The following is a 21,136-nucleotide window of genomic DNA, read 5'->3' on the forward strand; positions in this document are numbered from 1 at the left end:
TGCTGCATTTGATAATGGTCTGTTCCACATCTGTTAGCCTTTAATGAACACAGAGTAGGTATTTCAGTAAACATACACATAACTTTTAAACTAATGCAAAAATATTGTGTCTGAATTTTATTTTTCCAATACATATATACCAGGACTATAAACAAGTCCATTGCTAGGGGAAATTACTCCACTCTCTTGACTTGGACTCAGCCAGGAACTGGTCTCTCAAATCCAGCTCTACACGGCTCACCATGGCCTGAATGTGTTTCTTCTTTGTCTTGGGAAAGCTGATGGGGGAAGTAATCTATCTATTTGGGAGAGTGGTGTGATTAAAAAAAATTCTGAAAGCTATAACTAGTTTCTCAATTTAGCAAAAATCCTCTAAGCTGTTTGAATAACTCTAGAGCTCAAATATCTATGGCTAGAAAGACAAAATACAGTCCAGAGAAGCAAGTTCTTTTGGCTGTGTCTGCAGCAGTAAATTAAGCTGTGCCAGGAAACATTCCCAGGCAGAGGAACGCAATCCTCTGTACTGTTAAATTGCTAAAGTGGTCCTTCACACTGTTTTGGCTGAGCAGCAACTAGCACTCTCCTAAACAACTCCCAGACATGGTTTGGTCACTGGCATGGGCCAGGGAGCATTCCTGGTAGTATGAACATGGGCCTTTCCATGCCAGTTGGCCGCAGTGGTGGAGAACAGTCTCAGGCACATTTTATTTTGAAGATACAGCTTTGAGTACCCCAGTCAAACCTTGTTATGATTTTACCAAGTTGTATTTTAAAAACGTTATGTATGGGGACAATATTAGCAATATATATAGGTAATACATTAAGTTTAGATTAACCTGCATAGATTAATCTATTAACTGCAGCAAGCATGGTGTCAGCCTGACACGTATGACTTCCATCATCCCATGCCCTGTTAGAGACGACGGTTCTCTGTGCACTTGGCCAGCCCCCTTTCCAGGGCCAGAGATCTGAGCTGTGTGAGGGGTTAATCCATACCACATGATTTAGGAACCACATTTTGCTCCCTGCTATAGATAACAAAGATTGTATAGATATAAATTGTTCATTTTCATAAGGGTTTCTTGTTAGATTAAGAAAACAGGGAGGGCCCCCTGGCACAAGCCTGTGGCTAAGGATATACACATTGCAAGGTAACAAGATCTGAGCTACCTCTGACTGAACTAGCTTTGATCCTGAAACTCCTCATCAGACAAAGAGTGGGACTGCAGCCCTCTTGTGGGACTGTTTCAGTAACAGAGAAAAAAAGAAGGTTCACAGTTACGGCGGAAGATTTCCTAAGCAGCTATTGCAGGTTGCTGTTCCCTAAGCAGCCTTTCAGATATGGTGCATGAGGCAGTGCATGTGGCAAAACGTGACCAGTGATCTCCCCACTCTTCCTGACAGAAACCTCGGGAAATTATATTGAGAAATTATATTAAGAAATACTAATGTCCATGCGAGGGCATTCAGAAGCTAGTAAAAGAGACAGTGCGATTGCCTGTGGTGGTTTGACTCCACATCCTCAGTGTGATATATTCCAGAATGCAGCTGAATCGTGGCCTATTTTTCTTGAATAATGCAATAACTGCTCCTTTAGTGACACAAGTCATAAATTCAGCTGAATAACTTTTCTAAAGAATCAGAGCACTAATTAAGTGAATCACCACAGCTTTCCTTATTTTGAAAAGTGAGCAGATTTAAGGATGCATTTGATGTCAAGCAAGTGCTAGAGAATTCAGTGAAGCAAAGGACAGACTGCATATAAAATATAATCCTGTCTTTAGCTACATAAAAGGATCAAGATAAACACCAGATCTATGCACCAACTTCACACTGAGGTTCCTTAAAGTTCTGTCATTAGAGTTCACATTTTGACAGCTTGTTTCACATTCCAGCCTCATTTCAAAGCACACAATGGGACTCAAATTTAACGGAATGCAGTTCGACACGAAGTGACTTCTGCCCTCTCTGCCCACTCACTGGCTTTTGTAAAGAGTTAGTAGACTATATTTCTGTTTTTGAAATTGTAGAATTGTAAGAGGGAACTTTAAATCTTCCAGGAAACTATTGGACTGCATGCACCTCAGACTAACCTATATCACTTTTCCTATTTACATCTTTTGCAGATCCACATGATTTACTGTTCAGCAATACCTGTTTATTACTGAAGAAAGCAATACACAGCAGCACATTGCATTTTACTTATTTTCTCTCTTTTTGTCTTTTCTTTATAACACAAGTCCTGAGTCAAGAAGGTAACTAGGCCTTATTTGAGTGAAGCACTAGGCTGTGTGACTTACTCATTAACTATGTGATCCCACCAGTGAAACCACTTGTGATATGTGGGCTTAAGAGCCTTGCTGAAAGAAAGTCTTCTTGAAGATTGAATGAATTATCCAAGCTAAAAAAAAATTAGCCTGTTAGAGTGCTGCCATCTAGTTAGACGAGTGTATACAACAAATCCCTTTATAGTGCTTGCAATACCTCACTGCCCAGTATGCTGGGCTACCTGCAGAAAATCTTTGTGGACAGTGACTAATAGCTTAGCAAAGGGACCTATTGTACCAATTCCTTTGGCTTTGTAAAAACCTAAGTAAAATAAAGAAAAATAAGAAAACTGAGCATAAGAGCCCTGGCAGTTTTGAGATCCTGCAAAACATAAGCAATTTTGTGTTGAACTTTGTTAACTTGTGCTGAAATGCAGTAAACACCTTCAATTGCCACAGGCTTCTGCAGAAGTTGACAGTGCTGCACAACTTATGGGAAGTAGTGAATGGGAAGAAAAAGCTGTTTTCCAGTAACCCAAGCATGAACCTCAGAGCTCGTATCTGATTTAAGCATGATGTTTTAATATGCAATTTTGTGAGGGAAATCAAAGCAGAAGAAAGTTCCACATTTGCTCTGATATTATCTAGAAGATTGACTTGAATGTCTCAGGTTTTGACATGGTACCCATTGTACACGAGGCAAATGAAAACACTATGAAAATAGACTTTAGAATCTGAAATAAGACAAGATGCAATGTGCTTATGGAGTTATACAAACTGCATCTAAAAAAAAAAAAGCAGCATCCTATGTTACTACAAAAGTAAAATCCTGAGCTGCGTGAAAAAGTTAAGAACTGTGCTATTGAAAGGACTGTACTAGCCATTTGACTACTGCTTGTCTACCTTCCTATATCAAGGTGAGGAACACAGTCATGTCTGGATTTGTTATTATGGTGCATGCAGATAAATGACTTTCATTGTTTAAATTCTTTTTCTCTGATTAGGACGTGTGCTTTCCTAAAACGCATGTTAATATTGTCAGTTAAGTACAAATAATTCCTAAGACAAATTACTCTCATTACAGAAGTAAGACAGATTTAGGATTTAATAAATTTGCCATTTACTTTAACAAGTCAAGTATCTCGTCTTCAGTTTTTATTACCTCGCACTTGTTTAGCAGCCCAGTTTCTTGTAGCCTTGACCAGATGCTTTGGATCCTTCCAGCATGTTCTGGGTGATTAGCATAGTTGCCACACATACACTGGTGCTTCAGCATCAGACTGTCATACACAACACCTTCAGCACAAAGACAGCACAATAAGAAACAGTAAGTGAAACAAATGCAAGTTATACTGTTTTGTGTCATGCATGCTATAACAAAACTGGATTTTATTTGAGAGTTAGAGCAAGATGAAAATTCTGGATCTTAATTTCCCTTTCCTCTGGAAGACTTTGAATTTTGACCTACAATGTACATCTTGTGATGTTGATAAGGCAAAAATGAATTCTGAAGAAATTATACTAAAAAATACAATTAACTGTAAAGAAGAAAGGAAATTGGTGGTATCTTGTTAAAGCTTTTATGGCTAGAAAAAAATCAGACCTCTTAGTGAATCACTTGTTTTCTCTTTCTCTGGTGGATAAGGCCAATTAAAGCTGTTAACCTGTATATAACAAGAAAAATGTATATATTTATAATAATAATATATAAATATATTATTATAAATAAATTTATATATAAATATATCTATATATTTATATATTTAAATATAATAAAAAATATATTTGTAGCAGTGTATGGAAAATCATTCAGAAAAACCTTTTTAAAAATACATTTTGAAATAGTACTTGCACTGCTTAAATAATACTATATTAATTCCAGATCTCAAAGCATATCAGATTAAAGTTTCAGAGAGTTGCTGCAGTGTCATCTAGAGTCTTTTTTCATTAAAAAGAAAAGTTCCACTCACTACTCAAGACCAAATTCTGTTGTTAGACTGCAATGCAAGGTTACTTTTGAATTTTCTACACTCATTTATTTAAGGACAGAATAGCTTTATACAGAAGAGCTATCAATATCACATTGTTCTATCTGTGTATGGTGAGTAAAAGAGAGATGTTAGAGAGCAGGCTTAAGCTAAACTCAATTTTTAAGGCTTTCAAACCAAGTCTGAAACACTGAAAAATTATTTTGTTTATTTGCTTGCTGTTTGCATTTCCCTCAGAAGCATCTGGAACAAAAAATATTTTCCTTACCCCTGTGAACCATTTTCATTTAGGAAACATTTGCATTTTTCTTCCTCTTACAGTTGAAAGGGACTCAAATTACCAATTTCTCCAAGCTGCAAAACTTGGCATTCAAAACCTCTTTCTTATATGCCACCACTACTGGGGATGCCAACAGAGTTCTGGGAAGATTGTGTTAGGCTGCTACTGAATAGTCAGTCACTGAAGAAGATACAAAATTAAAGTCCAGATTCAACAACATGCTCAATACACCCTTATTTAGCAAGGTTCTTGAATGGATATAAAGTGTTTAAAAACTCTAATGAATGAAAGTCTATATACATTGTGGACGATGCTGAGAAGGTTCTGAGATAATTTAGTTAGAAGGCAGCCAGAAATTACACTGCTCTAGAGATGTTTATGCTGCCATATTTCTTAGCTCATTCACTTTAGTACTGATCCTTTGGGTTCTTGCTATTTAAGCCAAAATGATAATACTATTACGTTTAGCTTAAGGAGAACACAAACATAATGCCTATGTGCAGCATGACTAAGTTTATGCTAAATGATTATCTAACAAACGAAATAGTTCATTAGCAATACATTTCTTGTATTTAGTTTCTTGGTTTGTTTTCTTTTAAAGAAAAATAAAAGGATCGGTGAAAATCTGGAGCTAATAAACTAATGCAGCTTAAAATCTCTGCTGGCATTGTCAAAGCAGTTAATAATTTCCTTTTTCTGCAGTTATTTTCATTGTACTGTTTATAAGCTTTGTTGCTGTATCATCACATCTTAGAAGTTATTTGAAATAGCAAGTATGCACACAAATAACTTCATGCACACATAGCTTGCTTTACTTTTCTTGGCATACAAAGTTTTAAATTCTATAGTCTGTTGCATACCCAGATTGTACAGTTTGCCAGTGTTCATTATACTATTAGATAAGAAAACTTTTCCTCCCACCACCTGCTCAAAAGAGAAAGTGTTTAGATGCTAAATATACATGCATCAGAGCTTTCCAGAAGTATTTAGGCAAAGTAGGCAGTTATATCCAATGGATTGAAATGGAAACACTTGTTAAATGTTAAAAAAATTAGCTGAAAGTGTCTCCTGCCTGCCACTCTTCCAATGAATCTTTCAATCTAATTACCAGTGCTTCCTAGAGGCTTAGTTTGCTGTTCCGAGCTGAAGTTAATATAAATATATATATATATATATAAAATGTTTGTGTACAACTATGCTATTATTATGCATAATCAAGGTGTTATGTAATAATGACACTTTCTGAAGACCTTTAACAGGATTGCAACTAAACAGTGGTTTTGAAGTGAAATGCTGAAACTGAGTAATCAAAATGCCTCCTGTGGTTGACATAGATACAAACATCCCTTTCTTAGTATGTTAGCATTTTTCCCAAAATAGAATATAACTAAAAATTTAATTTTATTGTACGTGAATTATTTTGTCTGAATAAAAAAAATCAGTTTAATTGGGTCAGGTCAGTATGGCATGACAGAAGCATCTGCTCCAAACTTTTAAATACTGATATTCACACCACTCATTGTAAAATTTATTTCTAACAGGATTAATTGACTTAAGAGAAGACTGAAATATATGTTTTCATTTATTGCAAGCATCTAAATTGATTTAGGATGTGCAAGTTCAGATGTGTGGCTGCTGCTCATACAGCACATGTGCTTGGTACAATACCACAATGCAGCAGTAGAGCTTACTGCTAAAAATAGCCTGTAGGATTTCCCTAAGAGGATTCAGCCAATAATCTCCCCACCCCCACAAAAAGAGAGAGAGAGGGAGACAACTGTTTTCAATTGCAGACTGCTGTGAAATATTAATAAAAGATGGTTATTCTGTCTCTCCAGAACAAATGCCTACAGCCAGATTCTGCTCTCAGATTCCTTGCGTAAATCTGAGCAGCTCCACTGAGACTGGTGGATTTATTCTGGATTTACACCAATATTACTGAGGTCAGAATGTGGCCCTGATGACAGTCTGGAATGGTGGCACCATTGAACCATATAATGACAGAGGACACAGGACAAAAGAACCTGAATTTGCATTAAGTCAGAAAAAACAGGGTCTTCCTGGTGGGGACTCCCTAACACTCATTCTTTTCCAAAATACATTATTTGGGCCAGCTTCTTTTAATAATATTTTAAACAGAGGGGAGAGCAAAAGACCTAAAAATTGTTTGCTAACAGCATGCTTTGAAGAAGTGGAAATGCCCTGAACAATAGTACCAGTAGGAAAACCCAAGGGAAGAATATCTAATAAATTATTCAGAAGAAAAACCTGAACTCAGTAGTGTCAAATGTTTTGTAAGCCACCTAAATGAACATCAAGTAGCCTTTATATTTTTTCCATCCTTAACTCATTATCTTGTCATATACTGTGTATATATTGCATAGCACTCTCACAGCCATCAGCATTGTGATTCTCTTCAGATATTTAGTTAAGAATATTTTCTCTTTTGACCCACAAAAATATAGGCTCATTTTGATCCCCATGTAATATTCTGTCACAATTTTCCTTCCACTTTTTTTCTCTTCCAATAATATAATGTCTTTAAAAGGGGGGGGGGGGGGGGGGGGGGGGAACCCAGTAAGAAATAATTCAAGGCAGAGAGGTGTTTTTACATTAATTTCTAAAGTCTGAATTTTATCTCACTTCATGCTGTACTAGAATTTTCTCCCTTTCCACCCACCCATTCCTTCCTTCCATGCTGTTAAAAATGGTAGTGTTTTAACTGCTGTGGGCAATGGCTGGTTGCATCTTGTGTTTTTTTAAAGGAGCAAATCATAGAATCACCAGATAACTCAGGCTGGCAGGGACCACCAGAGGTCTGTAGTCCAACCCTCTGCTCAGAACATGTCAGTATTATGATCAAACCAGGGTGCTCAGGGCTTTCATCCCAAAAGATTTTTGAAAGGCTGTATAAGAATAAACAAAAACTAGGTCCAGGATTCTTTCTTTCCACTAACCTATGAGTAAATGCTAGGACACTATAAGCCTTAGCAATCAGACTGAAACAGCAGCCTTTACATTTGTAACTCTAGTCAACTTTCCTGGTGGAACTGCAGATTTTTGAACATGACATTGAAGCCTACACACAGTGAGCTAACTTTTGATGTGCTCTGTGAATCTTTTAGGATGAGTTTATAATGTTTTGGGGACTCTATGAACCACAACTAGAAAAATAGTGGCGTGGTTTAATAATCCTGTGTATACACAGCTTGGTTTTTTGCAGAAATTCGTGGAAAGTGAATTAGCATGTTTCTTTCTGTACAGTCTGAACGTTTGTTACCCAACAAGTGGAATTCCTAAATTGACAGTGTTTTTACAGAAGAAGTAATCATGTCTTTCATTTTCAAACATAATCTTGCATCCATTTACCCACTTCAAGTGCTTTAAAAGATGATCTCTTGCAGTTTTTTTTTTCTTTAAAATACTAAATTTTTGCTTTCAAATTCACATTCTAATTGGAAAGATGGGAGAGCACGCTGTCTTGCACAGTCGAATACGGTGTCAATTAAGGACTGCATCCTATATCAATCCATGGTCATGGCCTGAAGAGCTATAAGCTTTCAGGGCATGGCAAGGTCTGCCAACTGATGTGAACGAATTAATACTTCTGGCAGAAACCTGAATAAACAGTATCTCCAGGTATACATTTCTCCCTTCTGGTGCATAGAGTAAGTGAATCTTCACTTCTAACAATGATGTAATGTTATATTGAGACTCAGGCTTTTAAAAACATGGACCCTCTGGCAAGGTTGGATTACCCATAATAAGAAATGGGGTTTCTGTAGTCCTTTTTCTTCCTTTCACTGAGGATTTTGAGGGTTCCAATCATTCTGCTTTGGACAGCCCAGGCCATACCAGTAGGAGGTGGTCCCTGAGTGACTTGACTGTCCATGGCCTGACCATAAAACCTTCCTCTGTAGACTCCACACAACTGCTTGAAGACACCAAGGTTGAAGCCAGCATCACCTTCTAGTCATGGCTACGGCTTTGCTCTTTCTGTAGGAGAAGCAATGCTATAGCATAAACTGACTTGTCAAATGAAGACGTTGAGAAATATATTACAGCTTTCCTGCTTGGTGGTGGTCTTTCTTCAACTTATTGGCGGTCTCTTTACAAAACAGGCAACAAGAACATGGAGAAAAGAACCAGAGGATAGGGAAATGAAAGAAAGAGCTATAATAACTTAAAGGCACCAAAAAATGCACCTGTTGCTATATTGCCAGAGCCAGTCAATGATAATAATTTATGACTGTGTGAATATTAACCTTGTGATTTATCAGCTGCACTGCTTGACTTGATGCCAGTACAGTGTCATAAAACCAAGGAACAGTAAGGCTAAAACTGAATGCATTGCTGCAGGAGGTATTTGAGGTATTTAAGTCTGTTGATCCTACATGAACAAACGCATTTGCCCTGCCTATTAAAAGCAGTCTTTAGAGAATCCTACCAGTCGTGTAGATGTGCTGACCAGGCTGGTCCATGTCTGGGTGAGGTAATGTGGAATCATCGGGGGAAGACGGGGTCCTAGACACTGGTCGATGTTTATCTAATCCCGCCATGCCAACTGTAGCCATCTGAGCCTGGTAGATTTGCAACTGGTGGACATGCTGATGGGCCAGGAACTCCTGTTTCCAAGAAAACAGCACAGTAGAAAGAAATGTGAGACGGGATCAAGTAAGACACTGAGGGAAACATGTCAACAAATTAAGTTCATTAGGTCAGGGCTGTAATAAACAGTGTGGAAAAAAACAACCCCAACAACTCACACCTAAGACCTAGTCAATAAATCCATTCAACAGATGTTTTCACACTGACAGTGTGAGCTGCTGACTTTGCTGGAGAGTAGGTGATGGCAGGCAACCTGTCAGTTCTCCCTGACAAAGGAAAAGATGGATTCACATGCAAAGACTTATAAAAGACAACAGTTTTTCTAATATATTGAATGCATAATATGATAGAATATACATTTTATGACCCTACGCAAATATAAACAAAATATTCCTACAGCACTGAACGTTAAAAGCAGTGTCGTTACTACTCAGTAGCAAATTCACAGACCAGCTGTGTGTCAAATTTCTCGAGTACTCAGTTCCCAGAAATCCCTGGAAAACAGGAACAATTTGCACATAGGTTTTCACAAATCATTTAGAAATTCAGGAATTTTACATGAGATCCCACTTAGGGGCCATCTTTTTTTTTTTTGTCATAACTGCTGCTGACTATAGGCAGTGCCAAACACTTCAGGAAAGGTAGGCAGGTGTGAAAAGACTGGGACAGAGAAGAAAGGGAGATTTCCTCCTCTGTTTTCTTTGTCAACAGATGGTGACTTTTGCTGATGTGACAAAGACTGAAACTTTCTGAAGTCAGTAGAAACCTTGGCATTCACTCACTCCACAGGGTAGGATTACTTTGCAAGCCTTTTTCTTTCTGTTTTTCTTTTTTGTGCATACAGTCCTAGAACCTCAACAGGAAGTGATTGTAAGAGAGAGATTTCCAAACCACTTTGCAATATAAGTTCAGCTGAAATTCATACTTCTGTCTTGAAACTGCAGACTCTCTTTATCCTTACGTGGACTTGAACACATATATGCAGGAATATATATGGTATATATATGGCTTATTTTGGTTGTTTTGGTATTTTTTTAAATAACCCAGAAACAATTAGCAGTGCTGTATGCTGTAGCTTGGGACAGAAGCTCAGAGGTCTGGCCTGGCTAAGGAAGGATTGTTGTGTGCACAGAGAGGTGAAGCCAAGTTCAGGCTGTGCGAGAAGGCAGGTGGGAGTACCTAGGAGTACCCCAGCCCCTTGCACATTGCAAAATGAATCCACAGCTCAAGGGAAGTGAGAATGTTTACCCTGCATGTAAAAAAAAAAAAAGAGGCCTTTGTGAAATTGAGTTCTCATCAATAACAGCTGAAATGAGAACAAATACTTTAAAAGACAGCCTCAAAACCCACATTAATATATAAGGTCACCACTTCAGTGAAAAGACATAAGGTCATGGGAAGGCTAAATCACCTGGGACCTTGTCATAAGTGACTAAATAAATCGAGAAAATACGAGTAAGCAAAAATAAGTTTTACAAGAAGTGTCTTGGTTTAGTGTGATTGAAGCATTCCCCTTTCTTTAAATACAGTCTCTGACTTCTCCTATTGCTTTTTTAATGTATGATTACAGGATGTTCTTGGAAATACCTTGAGGTATCTGAAGAGATGTGTGTATCCCCTTTCGTTATGAACATAACATTCAGGCATTCTTCCCTGAAATGCCTAAGTGCCTTGTTTTTATTTAGTTTAATTATTGTAATTGTGGTAGATTTTGAGAGGAGGTATTTTTTATGCTCCTAGGCATACACATCTTTTGTAACCTTTGCTGGGAGTGTGTGTGATTGAAGAGAAGTGAAGAATGCATGGGTGCTACTGTGTCAAGTATTTTCCTTATGGAGAACAGAAGCAGATAAATTCCTTTGTGAGGATTCAACATTCACTTTCCTCAATGCTGGCCTAGCGCTCAATAAATGAGGCACAGGAAATATTTTGCTGTCTGTAGCATAATTACGCCTTGCATTATAGGGTCAAGTGATGACAGCAGCACTGTCTGTCTTACACTAGGGTATTCACCATCTCCTGCCTACTCTTCCACAGTATGAGAGCTGAGCAGCTTGGAAGAAGCCAAACTTGTGCCTGTAGGAGCTCTTCTTCACACAGAGCTTTACTGCCATACATGAAATCAGAAAATAGTTGATATTTTTGCTGCTCTCCTCAACCTTGCAGGCTGTATTCATTGCATTAATTAAATAGCTGGTATTTGTGTAATTCTTCGATCAAGGGGATTTTTGATACTATCTTTTAGTGTCCATACTGATGATAATTCATTAGTTGAGTTCACTTTTCTGATAGTTTTGAGTACAAAAGACAAGAACGTTTTTCAAACTAGTCAGAGTGCAGCAGTGTATTCTCGTAGTCTGCATTAAACAATATTATTTAAATATACCTCTTAAGGGAATCTTGGAAATACATATATCAGTGAAAGGGCATTCATACTGTGCACACATGTTTCTATTTGGACTTTTCTCAGTGCTGGTAGACTGAGGTCTGAGCCTTCAGAATTGCTTTTTTACTTTCAGACCTGAATTTCACTTGTGCAATACCTGCACAGTCTTTTTCAGTTTGCCATTCAATCAATATCTAAAATCTAATCTGTCCAGATCTCTGATCTGAAAAAGTCAAGTGGGTTTTGTTGTTTTTGTTTTTGTTTTTTTTACGATGTCTTGAAGAAGACAAAAAGCAAAGTCTGGAGCACTACAAAACAGATAATTCAGGAAGATGTTCCTACCTTTGCTTATAAAAACATTACATGTTTGTGTCTGTGTAAGCAATAGAAATAACACTACTTTTCAGGCATATGAACAAAACAAGGTAATTTTTTTTAATGCTAATCAACCTGTGTGAACATCACCCAAGAGCCAGACAGCTATATATTTCAGCAATTTGTCAAAGGCCCAAGAAGAGAGGCTGTTCTTGCTCTCCTGTATTTTCCTGCTCAACTGTGTTTTGTTTATTACTTTCTTCCCTCCTCAAATGAAACCAGACACATAAACATGTGACATTCTGGGTATCAGCATAATCAGTCCAGGGAAGGAGAAGAAATTTGTGGATGGTTGAATAGAAAACTGCTCAACACCTGTTTTAATTTCTGAGATCAGAGAGAACGGTTTGCCTGGGAAAAACTTTTAAAATTTGTTAAAAGTGCAGTAGTTTGTCTCACAAGGTTACACTGAGGCTTGTTCTGGTGACTTCCAGATTCTTTAAATGTAATTTTAAAAAGGTATCAGCAAAGTTTGGACTTGGTAAGGTTTTAGACAAAGTTTTAGGCTAACTTCCTGATTAGGTTTCGTTTTACAGTCAACAGGCACTCATGAAATACATAGATTTTTTCCCTGCACCTACATATTTATGCTGTGAGCATTTGAGATACTCTGTGTCACACAGACAAGTGGATTAATGCAATGAGTAATGTGGATAATCAACACGCTTATCTGGTTCCCCAAATACCCACCTGGTCTCTGGAAGGGATTAAAGCAATGCAATGAATTCATCTTCAAGTTTTATGTGCTACAGCACTGCAAACACATGTCTATCTTTCCAGCAATACGGCAAAAGCAGTATTTGCACATCTGCGGGGTTAGTGATTTGTGTGAATATATTTGGAGCATTTCTTAGGTAACCCGAGCCCTGCCTGCCCAGCGTGGAGCCTGCTAGTTCCAGGTGCCTGAGATTAGTTCATTAGTAGAGGCAGGCAATTAGGGCCTCTGCCTGAGTGAGTGGAAGACCATTCATTGTCTTCCCCAGGAACCAGCTCAGGCCCTCAGTAATTATTTTGAAGAAGGTTTTTAGAATCAGTATCTAAAGAAAAGATGACCCTTTTGGAGGCACAAAAGGTAAATATTTGTTCTCTTTTTAGTATTGCTGTAAGATTTGTTTAGGAGGAGCTGGAATTGATTTGGGTTGGTGTGAATACTACTTTCATGTAGATGTATGATTTGTACATTCTGGTGCTCGATGTTTTGTATATTTGAGGATTTTAATGAGAGCTACTTTCTTATTTCTCTGACTGTGAGAACTGGTGACTCACAAGTGTATTATTCAGTTGGACAGTTAGATGGTCTGTGCTGGATGAAAAAGCACAGGTGAGTTGTCTATGAATGAATGGTCCTTCAAGCTGTTATGTTTTGTGTAGAGAAAATATGAGGGGTTCACTCAAAACCTTTTTTTGCCTCTCAGCAGTCTGCTTTTTAATTTAGTTGTGATATGTTTATATTTAGTTTAGTTATGGCTAAATAAATCCCAAGATTCATAGGTCTGTACTGTAATCCTAAGTGCGCATGGGCATACACACACCTCTCTAGGGTTTATGCTTTGGCTTTTTATTCATTGTGGTACAAATTCTTTTTCTCTTAAGAAATTAAAACTTTGCTACTCCTAATAGCAAGATTACTGCTTGTAGTCTGTCATATATTTGTGATCAGGTTTACAGCCCTCTGCTGTTGTGCCTCTACTGCATTCTCCTGAAGTATGAAATGTGTACTAATGTTATTAACTATTAAAATCATTCACGTATTCCCCTTCTTCCCCTCCTTTTCCCTCCCCCAAAGACTTTCAATACTACTAACCTTACAAGGTTTTTTTCCTCTCAAAGCATTTTTTGGTGGTCTATTTTCTAGTTAATTTTTTCCTATAATTTCCACATTGTTTTCTGAAAATTACTGAACTGCCCAGTTATTACTGAGGAGGAAAAATACATGTGTGCTGGAGGAAGTTTTGCCCTAAGTAAGGATGAAAACAAAAGCTGCCCAGCGGAAGACCTGCTGCTTAACAAGTACTTTCTCCAGCCCCTCCATCTGAAGGGTATTTCTGATGCTTGCTCTGCTGCCTTGTTTCTACCCCATGGTTCCTGCTGTAGGCCCTACTCCTTTGCCTTTTCCAGACCCCTGTAGCAACATGGGAGAAGGGTAACTTCAGGTCTTACGACTTGTCTTCCCTACCACATTCCTTGACTTCCTACCTTCCCAGTGCAGTTGTAGCTGAATGCATCCAAGGGATGTCCAGGCCAGCAGCTGCATCCAGCAAAAAGGATTTTGCTTGCAGCAAACATACTAAGTCCTACTTTAAGGTCCCCATGATGGCAGCCTTGGCCCAAACCAAGGCAACATCATCCAAAGTATGAGTCGGTCAGAAATTCTAGGCACCCAGAAACCTCTCATACAGTTCAGATGTAGCTAGTTAACAGTGCTTTGGAAATCATGGACCTCATGGAAAATATTAATAGGATTGATCTTAGTTATCCCTAGAAGTGACAGGGGCAGAAAAACCTGGATAACAATGACTTCCTAAACAAGGAGTATTGGGGAAAAAAGAGCTGTAGGTAAGCAGAAGTTGTAGCACTTCTGACCCAGGAGTTTTGTGAACTACTGTTCTGCCTACTGGCCTCAAACAAAACTATAACTAGTTGCCCTCAGGAACTCAGTAAAAAACAGTCATGAGTTTTTCTGAAAGTACTTGTGTGAACAAATGTGAAAGTGCAGGAATGGCTTATCTCTGTCAATCTGTACAACCTCAAATAGAAATTAGTCTGAGAGATCCCTGAAAGCAAATATGTTGAGAGATCTTTTAAACTGCTCTGTCACTTGGAGAAAACATGTGACCAAGAAACCCTAGTGGTACTGTTTTTGACAAAACCACATGTAAAGCCACAAACTTCCATGGCCATCACTTTCAGGAAAAATCAGCATCACCATCTGAAATAGTCAGTTACAAATTCAGAATCAATGTTTTTATGAAAAGTAAATAAATAGCAAGTATGGATACAGACACATACATTGACTAGGTAAAAAAGTATTTAAAGCAAGTAAAAGCATAGGAAGAAACGAAGCAGCTAGCCTTGAGTCACCTGGATGTATTAGGTCACATATTATAAAGATGTTTATAGACTTTGGTTTTATTTTCCTGCTGTAATACAAGGAACACAGTGTTGACTAGAACATGAGTAAACAGAAATGAAGCCTTATCAGCTGAATGTTGGGTACAGCCAACAGAGCAATGGGATGAACTACATAGAGTCCTAGGCAGAGAAGACTTGCCTTGGGCAGCAAACTGCTGTTCACAGCAAAATGACCCCATGCCCTCTGCCCTCCGCTTGCCTTCTGGAGCACTTTGGAAAGGTTTATTCCAGCTGCTGTCAAGGCAGAGCTTAGTACTTGGGGTGGCATTACTACGGTGGCTGCCCAGGTCATGGTCATCACCCTCATCCAGCTTTTCCCCCTCTGTTTCTGCAGCAGCAAAACTGTTGCTACAGAGGTTTCTGCCCCTCTCCCGTCACCCTTCCCTTCTAGGGCAGGAGCACCTTTGGATGGCAAAACATGTTATTAAAATGACAACGTTTTTGTCTAGTTGGCCAAGGAATAGGGGAAGGGCAAAGACTATTAATGGGGTGCCATGAGTGTGCTCCTTCATCAAGCCCTGTAGGAGAGGATGCGTTCCCTGCCTTGGCTTGCAAGACCAAATGTGCAAGTCAGGGCTGGGGTCACACCCCTTGCCTCTGGTTGTAGGAGATAACAGGAGGGTCAGGACCCTACCTTTTACCCCTACTGTTGCAGAGGGAGGTGGGTGGGTTGCTGACCTGCACTTTCAAAGGGAGAGATAATAAAAAATTACCTTCCTTGGATGGAGAGTTTCCAAAAATCTGAGCATCTAAACATGAATCATCCTGGCCCAATGTAGGTGAGGAATCAAGATGGCCACGTGGGCTGAAAAGTTTTCAGCTATCTTTGTGAAGGAATATGACCCAGGCAGTCATTAAGTTGAAGCCTGGCATAATTAAGAAGAAAAGAGTGATGGAAAATGGTGTCTGGGAGTGACAGCAAGGAGGGTCTTAAGGAGAGAGCACTACTAGTGGAAGGAAATTCCAGGAGTCCAGCTGAGCTGCTGGTTTCACTCCTAGTTCCTGCTCCTGTGAGACCTGCCTTCTCTACTCCTGATGTTGGCAGGTACTTGACTTCTGTCACTTCTGCTAAAGTGCTGACTCTACGGTGTGCACAGCACACACCCAAAGAAAATGCAGCACCTCCTCAAAAGCTTGCACTCCCAGCTGAATCTTTTCCTTACTTTCTGACTCTCTTGGAGATTTAATACAAATATATGAATAATTTGGGGTTCAACGAAGTGGAGAAAGGGACCATCTGAACATCTATTGTGTTGTTTCTTTTTTTTTTTAAACCCACCTCTTCAGAGGATTCCTGTTACTTCATTACTTTTACTAGAAATACCACAAGGCTTTCCTGAAGTCATTTGGTGCTTCCAAAAAAAGAATACAAAGAAGTGCAGAAATAAAATACTAATGTGAAAATACAGTTGTTCACAAGTCTTGCCCCAATTTTCAGTATTAACAGGTATTTGCTTCTTTCACTTTGATGTGAAGAATATATAGGCTTTATAATGGCATTTAATGGTTACAATCACCTAATCCTAGCAGCTTTCCAGCAGTCATGCAATTAAACTGATAGCTGGCCAAAACTAATTAATGAAAAATCACGTCCCACCTGTTTCATTGTTCTGGGAAATATCACCCAACTCTCTTCAACAGTATTGGCAAATCAGTTTGGTATTACTTTATGCAGATCATTTCAACCACTTCTATTTTTCTGCTGTTCATTGGAACTGTATTTTTTTAGCAGACTTGTACGGTTTCTTTTTAAGTGAAGAGTCATTAGTTTGGCCTTCATGCATAAAAATAATATTCTCCAGGCTAAATTCAGCAGCATCCCAGCTGAAGATTTGTGTTTTCTGCATGCTTCAATAGATCCTGCTTTGGGTTTATAGTCAGCTCTACTGGGTTCAGGATTTATTATAGAACTGATGGAAACTACTTGGGTGTGATATATAAAGAGGAGACCTTGGGGAACCCTGCTCTTCAATATATATAGGTCCGTGCACAGTAACACATTGGTGTCTAAGCATAAAATCAGGAGGGTGTATGGAAGCCCTCTATGGACACCTTCTCTTTTGTATGGAGGTACGTGAGGCCAGAACAGGGAGCATCAATGAACCAATGGTCAGCAAATATAAGAGCCATAACCAAGGTGTTTCACCAACTCTGTTATCTCTCTGTAGATCACCCCTGTAGATGACTGTATATAACGCATAAACTCCAGCAAGTGTGGTGTACTGCCATTGCCCACACCAGAGCTCTTCCACACAAACCATTCATTTATGTTGCTGCCTGTGTGACAGCAGAGTTGTAACCTGATTGATACCAGACCTTTGCTGGAGGACTTCTGCCTCTCTGAAGATTTCAGAGATGTGTTACCAAATCTCACACCTTACTTTAGTGTACTTAAAATGCCAGCAGACATCCTTTCTCCAACATATTTTTAGTAAGAGTTATACAGTTTCTTAAAAAAATATGTATGTGTACACACACATTTGCAAATATCACAAAGTATTTAAAAATATTTTTCTTTCTGTGGTGCTCAGCTCTTCATTGACCTTAATACAGAGAGAAATAGTAATATATAGTTAAATGGTGATATAATTTGAGAATAAAAAATGTAGGCTTTGGATATAGGAAGGATGCTGTGGATGGAAAAAAAGAAATTATCACAAAATAAATCTTTTCAGGTCTGTTCTATATACCTATGAAATATTCTGTGTATTTGCAGAATGCTCTGTATATTTCTAGGATAAATATATTTCTGCAACAAACAAGTACAGCTTATTGTACTTTTTTTCATTTTATTTTGTATAAAATGAGATTACTTGTAATTTGAACAAAATTTAACTGAACATGTAAAGATTACTTTTAAATATTTCTTGAAACTAGGGACTTTCCTACTATATGCCTCTCAGCATAGGTTTTGCTGCTTTTAACAAGTAGAACTACCAGAATGGGCAGATTGAAAAGCAGGTGAGGGAGGGAAGCTTATGTCTGCTGATTTAGGAACAGCTAGAGGGTTAAAAAGAAATGTGGAGAATAGCATGTTCTAGCATAGCACTAATTATATAACACAGACTGCAAAATAAATTCTCCAGTTTCTCATTCCTTGAGCAAATCTTGGCCCTCCAAATGCAAAGTATAGTTCATAAGAGGCCATAATACTTGCTATATTTCATGGTAAGGAAGTGTTTCACAGAAAGGAAGTGTTCTTCAAAACTGCCCCCCCCCCCCCCCCAAAAAAAAAAAAAAAAAGTAAAAAAAAAAATTGGGCTAGAGTTCTGTCACAAGGAGAGTTCTGGAAGACTGGGTGGGACTAAAAGGGAGAAGAGGAAGCAGTATTGCAAAATCCAAACAACTGAATATCATAAGCTCCAATCCCTTCCCTTATCACTCTCTCTCTTCTTTAGTATAATGCTCTCAATATTTTGCCTGTTTTTAAAAGTTGAAAGGTATTTTTCTTCTATGTTTAACTGTCTTTCAGTCCTTTCTTGCCTTTATTCTTTTTCCAACAAAAGTGAAGTTTTCTATGTATTCGCATCTTCAGAAATATCAAATATTACAAGATATTACAATTACAAGAAATGGAAACAGAAAGGAAAAGAAAAACAAGGAAACAGAAAGAAAAGGAAAAGGAATACTACCTATGGAGAAGTGGGGGCAATAAGATAACTTGTCCAAGTGTAGCATTTCTGGAAGGTGGTTCATTGATTTGATCATGCTACATAAGGATCTTATCACTGTGTTAGCTAACCTGATATGTTTCTCTGTCTAGAAGAAATCTTTCTGAAGTATATAGGAGTGACTTACAGGAAAAGAAACCTGAATATTTAAGAGATCAAAGGACACAAAAATAGAGACCAAACCCTAGTCTATATTCCTCTTATGGGCTCTGGTACTCCCTACTACGATCCATGTCCTTCCTGAAACAAATGAAAACACAACAGTCTTGGGTATATTAATTGCATTTTTCAGATCTGCCTAAACATAAAACAAACCCAACTTTCTGCTTTAGAAATTATTCTTGGAGGATTGCTGCTTAACATTTGGAATCACTATCTCTTTGTTTTAAAGGCCGTCTGAGATAGTGATGTCTCAATTTGTATATTGGGGAAGGCAGCCCTGGACATCAGCTTCATTGGCAGCGCAGTCCCTATAACACCTCCTTCAGTGTAGCCTGATGACACCTTGAGAGGAAGCTCACATGGTGGAGATTGTCTTGGAGTTGGTGGCTGGGCAGAAAGACCGCAAGCAGTCAGGAAGGGGCAGATAAGCCAGCTGCAAAGCACAAATCTTACATCCCGAGAGTTGTGTGGGTACAGTCAAGGAGCAGAGGGCTTCAGTAATTCTCAAAAGAAAGGACCTGACAGTCAGTGGAAAAGGTAACCTCCTCCAATAACAAGTTATAATTTATAAGTAGCTCTGTTCTGGGGCCAGACTGGATTATTTACATAGATCTAAGTCTAGGTAGACGAGGGGAACCAAGAAATTTTTTCTTGGTTTTCACTGGGGTATCTGAGAGGAAAGTTTGGCACCTCAGTAGCTGCTTCTTAAAGCAATGCCCACAAAGAAAAGAGAGTGAGACTTCTTGCAGCCATACAACACTTGGAAAACATACATACTGGAAAATATTGCACCATCAATAGGCACAACTTTACTTCTAGTGAAACCTGGGAGCAGGGAGAGAGGGAATCCTGAGAACAGTCAAAGCAAAATGCTAATTTTAATGGTTGTATTTAGTTGGCCTTGTCTTGTGGCAAGTTTGTTACTATGCAGATTTCCTACCTGCCACCTTCCATGGGAGGATTTTACAAAGTGAAGTTATGCAGGCAATTCCCCTTGCTTCTTACCTCTTTATTCCTAATTATGTTAGCCCTGTGTTCCCTCAAGATAACATTATAGCTGTCCCCAAATGCTCTGGATTTGGGGCCTGTGACAAATGAAATCTTATAGGAGAAAAAATTTCCAAGCACTACGTTGCAGAAGTATAGCTCCTAGCGTGCTGAAAACAAGGCTGTTCTTGCTTATTGTCTGACAATGGATTATTAACTTTTAAAATATTTCATGGGCATACTTTCTTACATTTCCTTTTTGTCTTCTGATAAATATATAATGTAATGTTACCAGGGATGGTTTGGATTTTGGTTTGGTTTTTGTATTTGGTGTTTGGTTTTTTGTTTGTTTGTTTTTGAATATATGTGTATTTACATATACTATTGCACTTACTGATTTTTTTGTTTTATTTTTGCTAGGAATGTCTTCTTTCTTCCTATGTAATAATTTCTATGTATATGATGCATATACATCCCTTGTATTATGCCATCCTATCAAAGGGTATAATGAAAATATTCTGTAATTCATCTGCTACATAGAGAGTATTTTTGTGTGGAGAAATTATGAATTCAAAGTGAACAGGGATTAGAAATCCTGATTTCAAATCCTTCCTTTAACCATTGGATAAATAGCAATTGTGTTGCATCAATAACATTCTCCACTTCTGACTTTTAATTATGAAGTCATGATGCACTGTGGCTTTCAGTGTTTCTTATTGCAACACATAGTAGCAGAGGTACAGTCAGAAGTTGTTTTGGTTTGTATTGCATTTTGAAAAGGGAAGGAGAAAGAAGTTAGACCAACGAACACCATAAAATATCACAGCTTTTAGGCACTGCCCAGGCAAATGAAAGTATCCCCACTACACAGCTTTAAGCTGGATGCAAAAGAGCTCTGGACAGACAGAGTGAGTAAAGGAAGCCTGATCATCCCTATGTCCCACACAGAGCCATTGTGGTGAAGGGGCCTTTGTGTCTCAGCTGTTGTGTCTTTGGGGTCATTGGTGTCCTCAGTCTTGTTGAAAATATCCAGTGTTTAAACCTACTCAGAGAAACCAGGAGGAAATGTGATCCCATAACATGGTACATAGTGTAACATGGTGCCACAGCCAACCCTCAGGGCCACCATGAGCCCCAAAAGCTGTACCAAAAGCACTCCAAGCCAGGGAGTGTAGAAGCACTCCCAATAGCTGGCACCCTGCCTCTGTGCCACCATTGTTGGGGTGGCCTGCAAACTCTGCTGGCCACAGGGGAGCTTCGAAAAAGATGTTGTAAAACCT

At 38.5% G+C, this 21,136-nt stretch overlaps 1 protein-coding gene and 1 long non-coding RNA gene across 2 annotated transcripts in view; one reads left to right on the forward strand and one right to left on the reverse strand.

Annotated features, from left to right (window-relative positions):
• HDAC9 (histone deacetylase 9) overlaps positions 1–21,136 on the reverse strand; it is a 485,255-nt gene that overhangs the window by 141,025 nt on the left and 323,094 nt on the right. Inside the window, exons 14-15 of the mRNA XM_056333956.1 lie at positions 8,983–9,160; positions 3,430–3,563 (exon numbers count right to left, since the gene is read on the reverse strand). Coding sequence (XP_056189931.1) covers positions 3,430–3,563; positions 8,983–9,160 — 312 coding nt within the window. The remainder of the gene's footprint in view (positions 1–3,429; positions 3,564–8,982; positions 9,161–21,136) is intronic.
• The window catches only part of LOC130147177 (uncharacterized), a 45,548-nt gene continuing 36,885 nt past the window's right edge, over positions 12,474–21,136 (forward strand). The window contains exon 1 of the long non-coding RNA XR_008821145.1: positions 12,474–12,976. This is a non-coding gene — a long non-coding RNA (uncharacterized LOC130147177). The remainder of the gene's footprint in view (positions 12,977–21,136) is intronic.

Source organism: Falco biarmicus, chromosome 4 (assembly GCF_023638135.1).
Source record: "Falco biarmicus isolate bFalBia1 chromosome 4, bFalBia1.pri, whole genome shotgun sequence".
Taxonomy (NCBI): domain Eukaryota; kingdom Metazoa; phylum Chordata; class Aves; order Falconiformes; family Falconidae; genus Falco; species Falco biarmicus.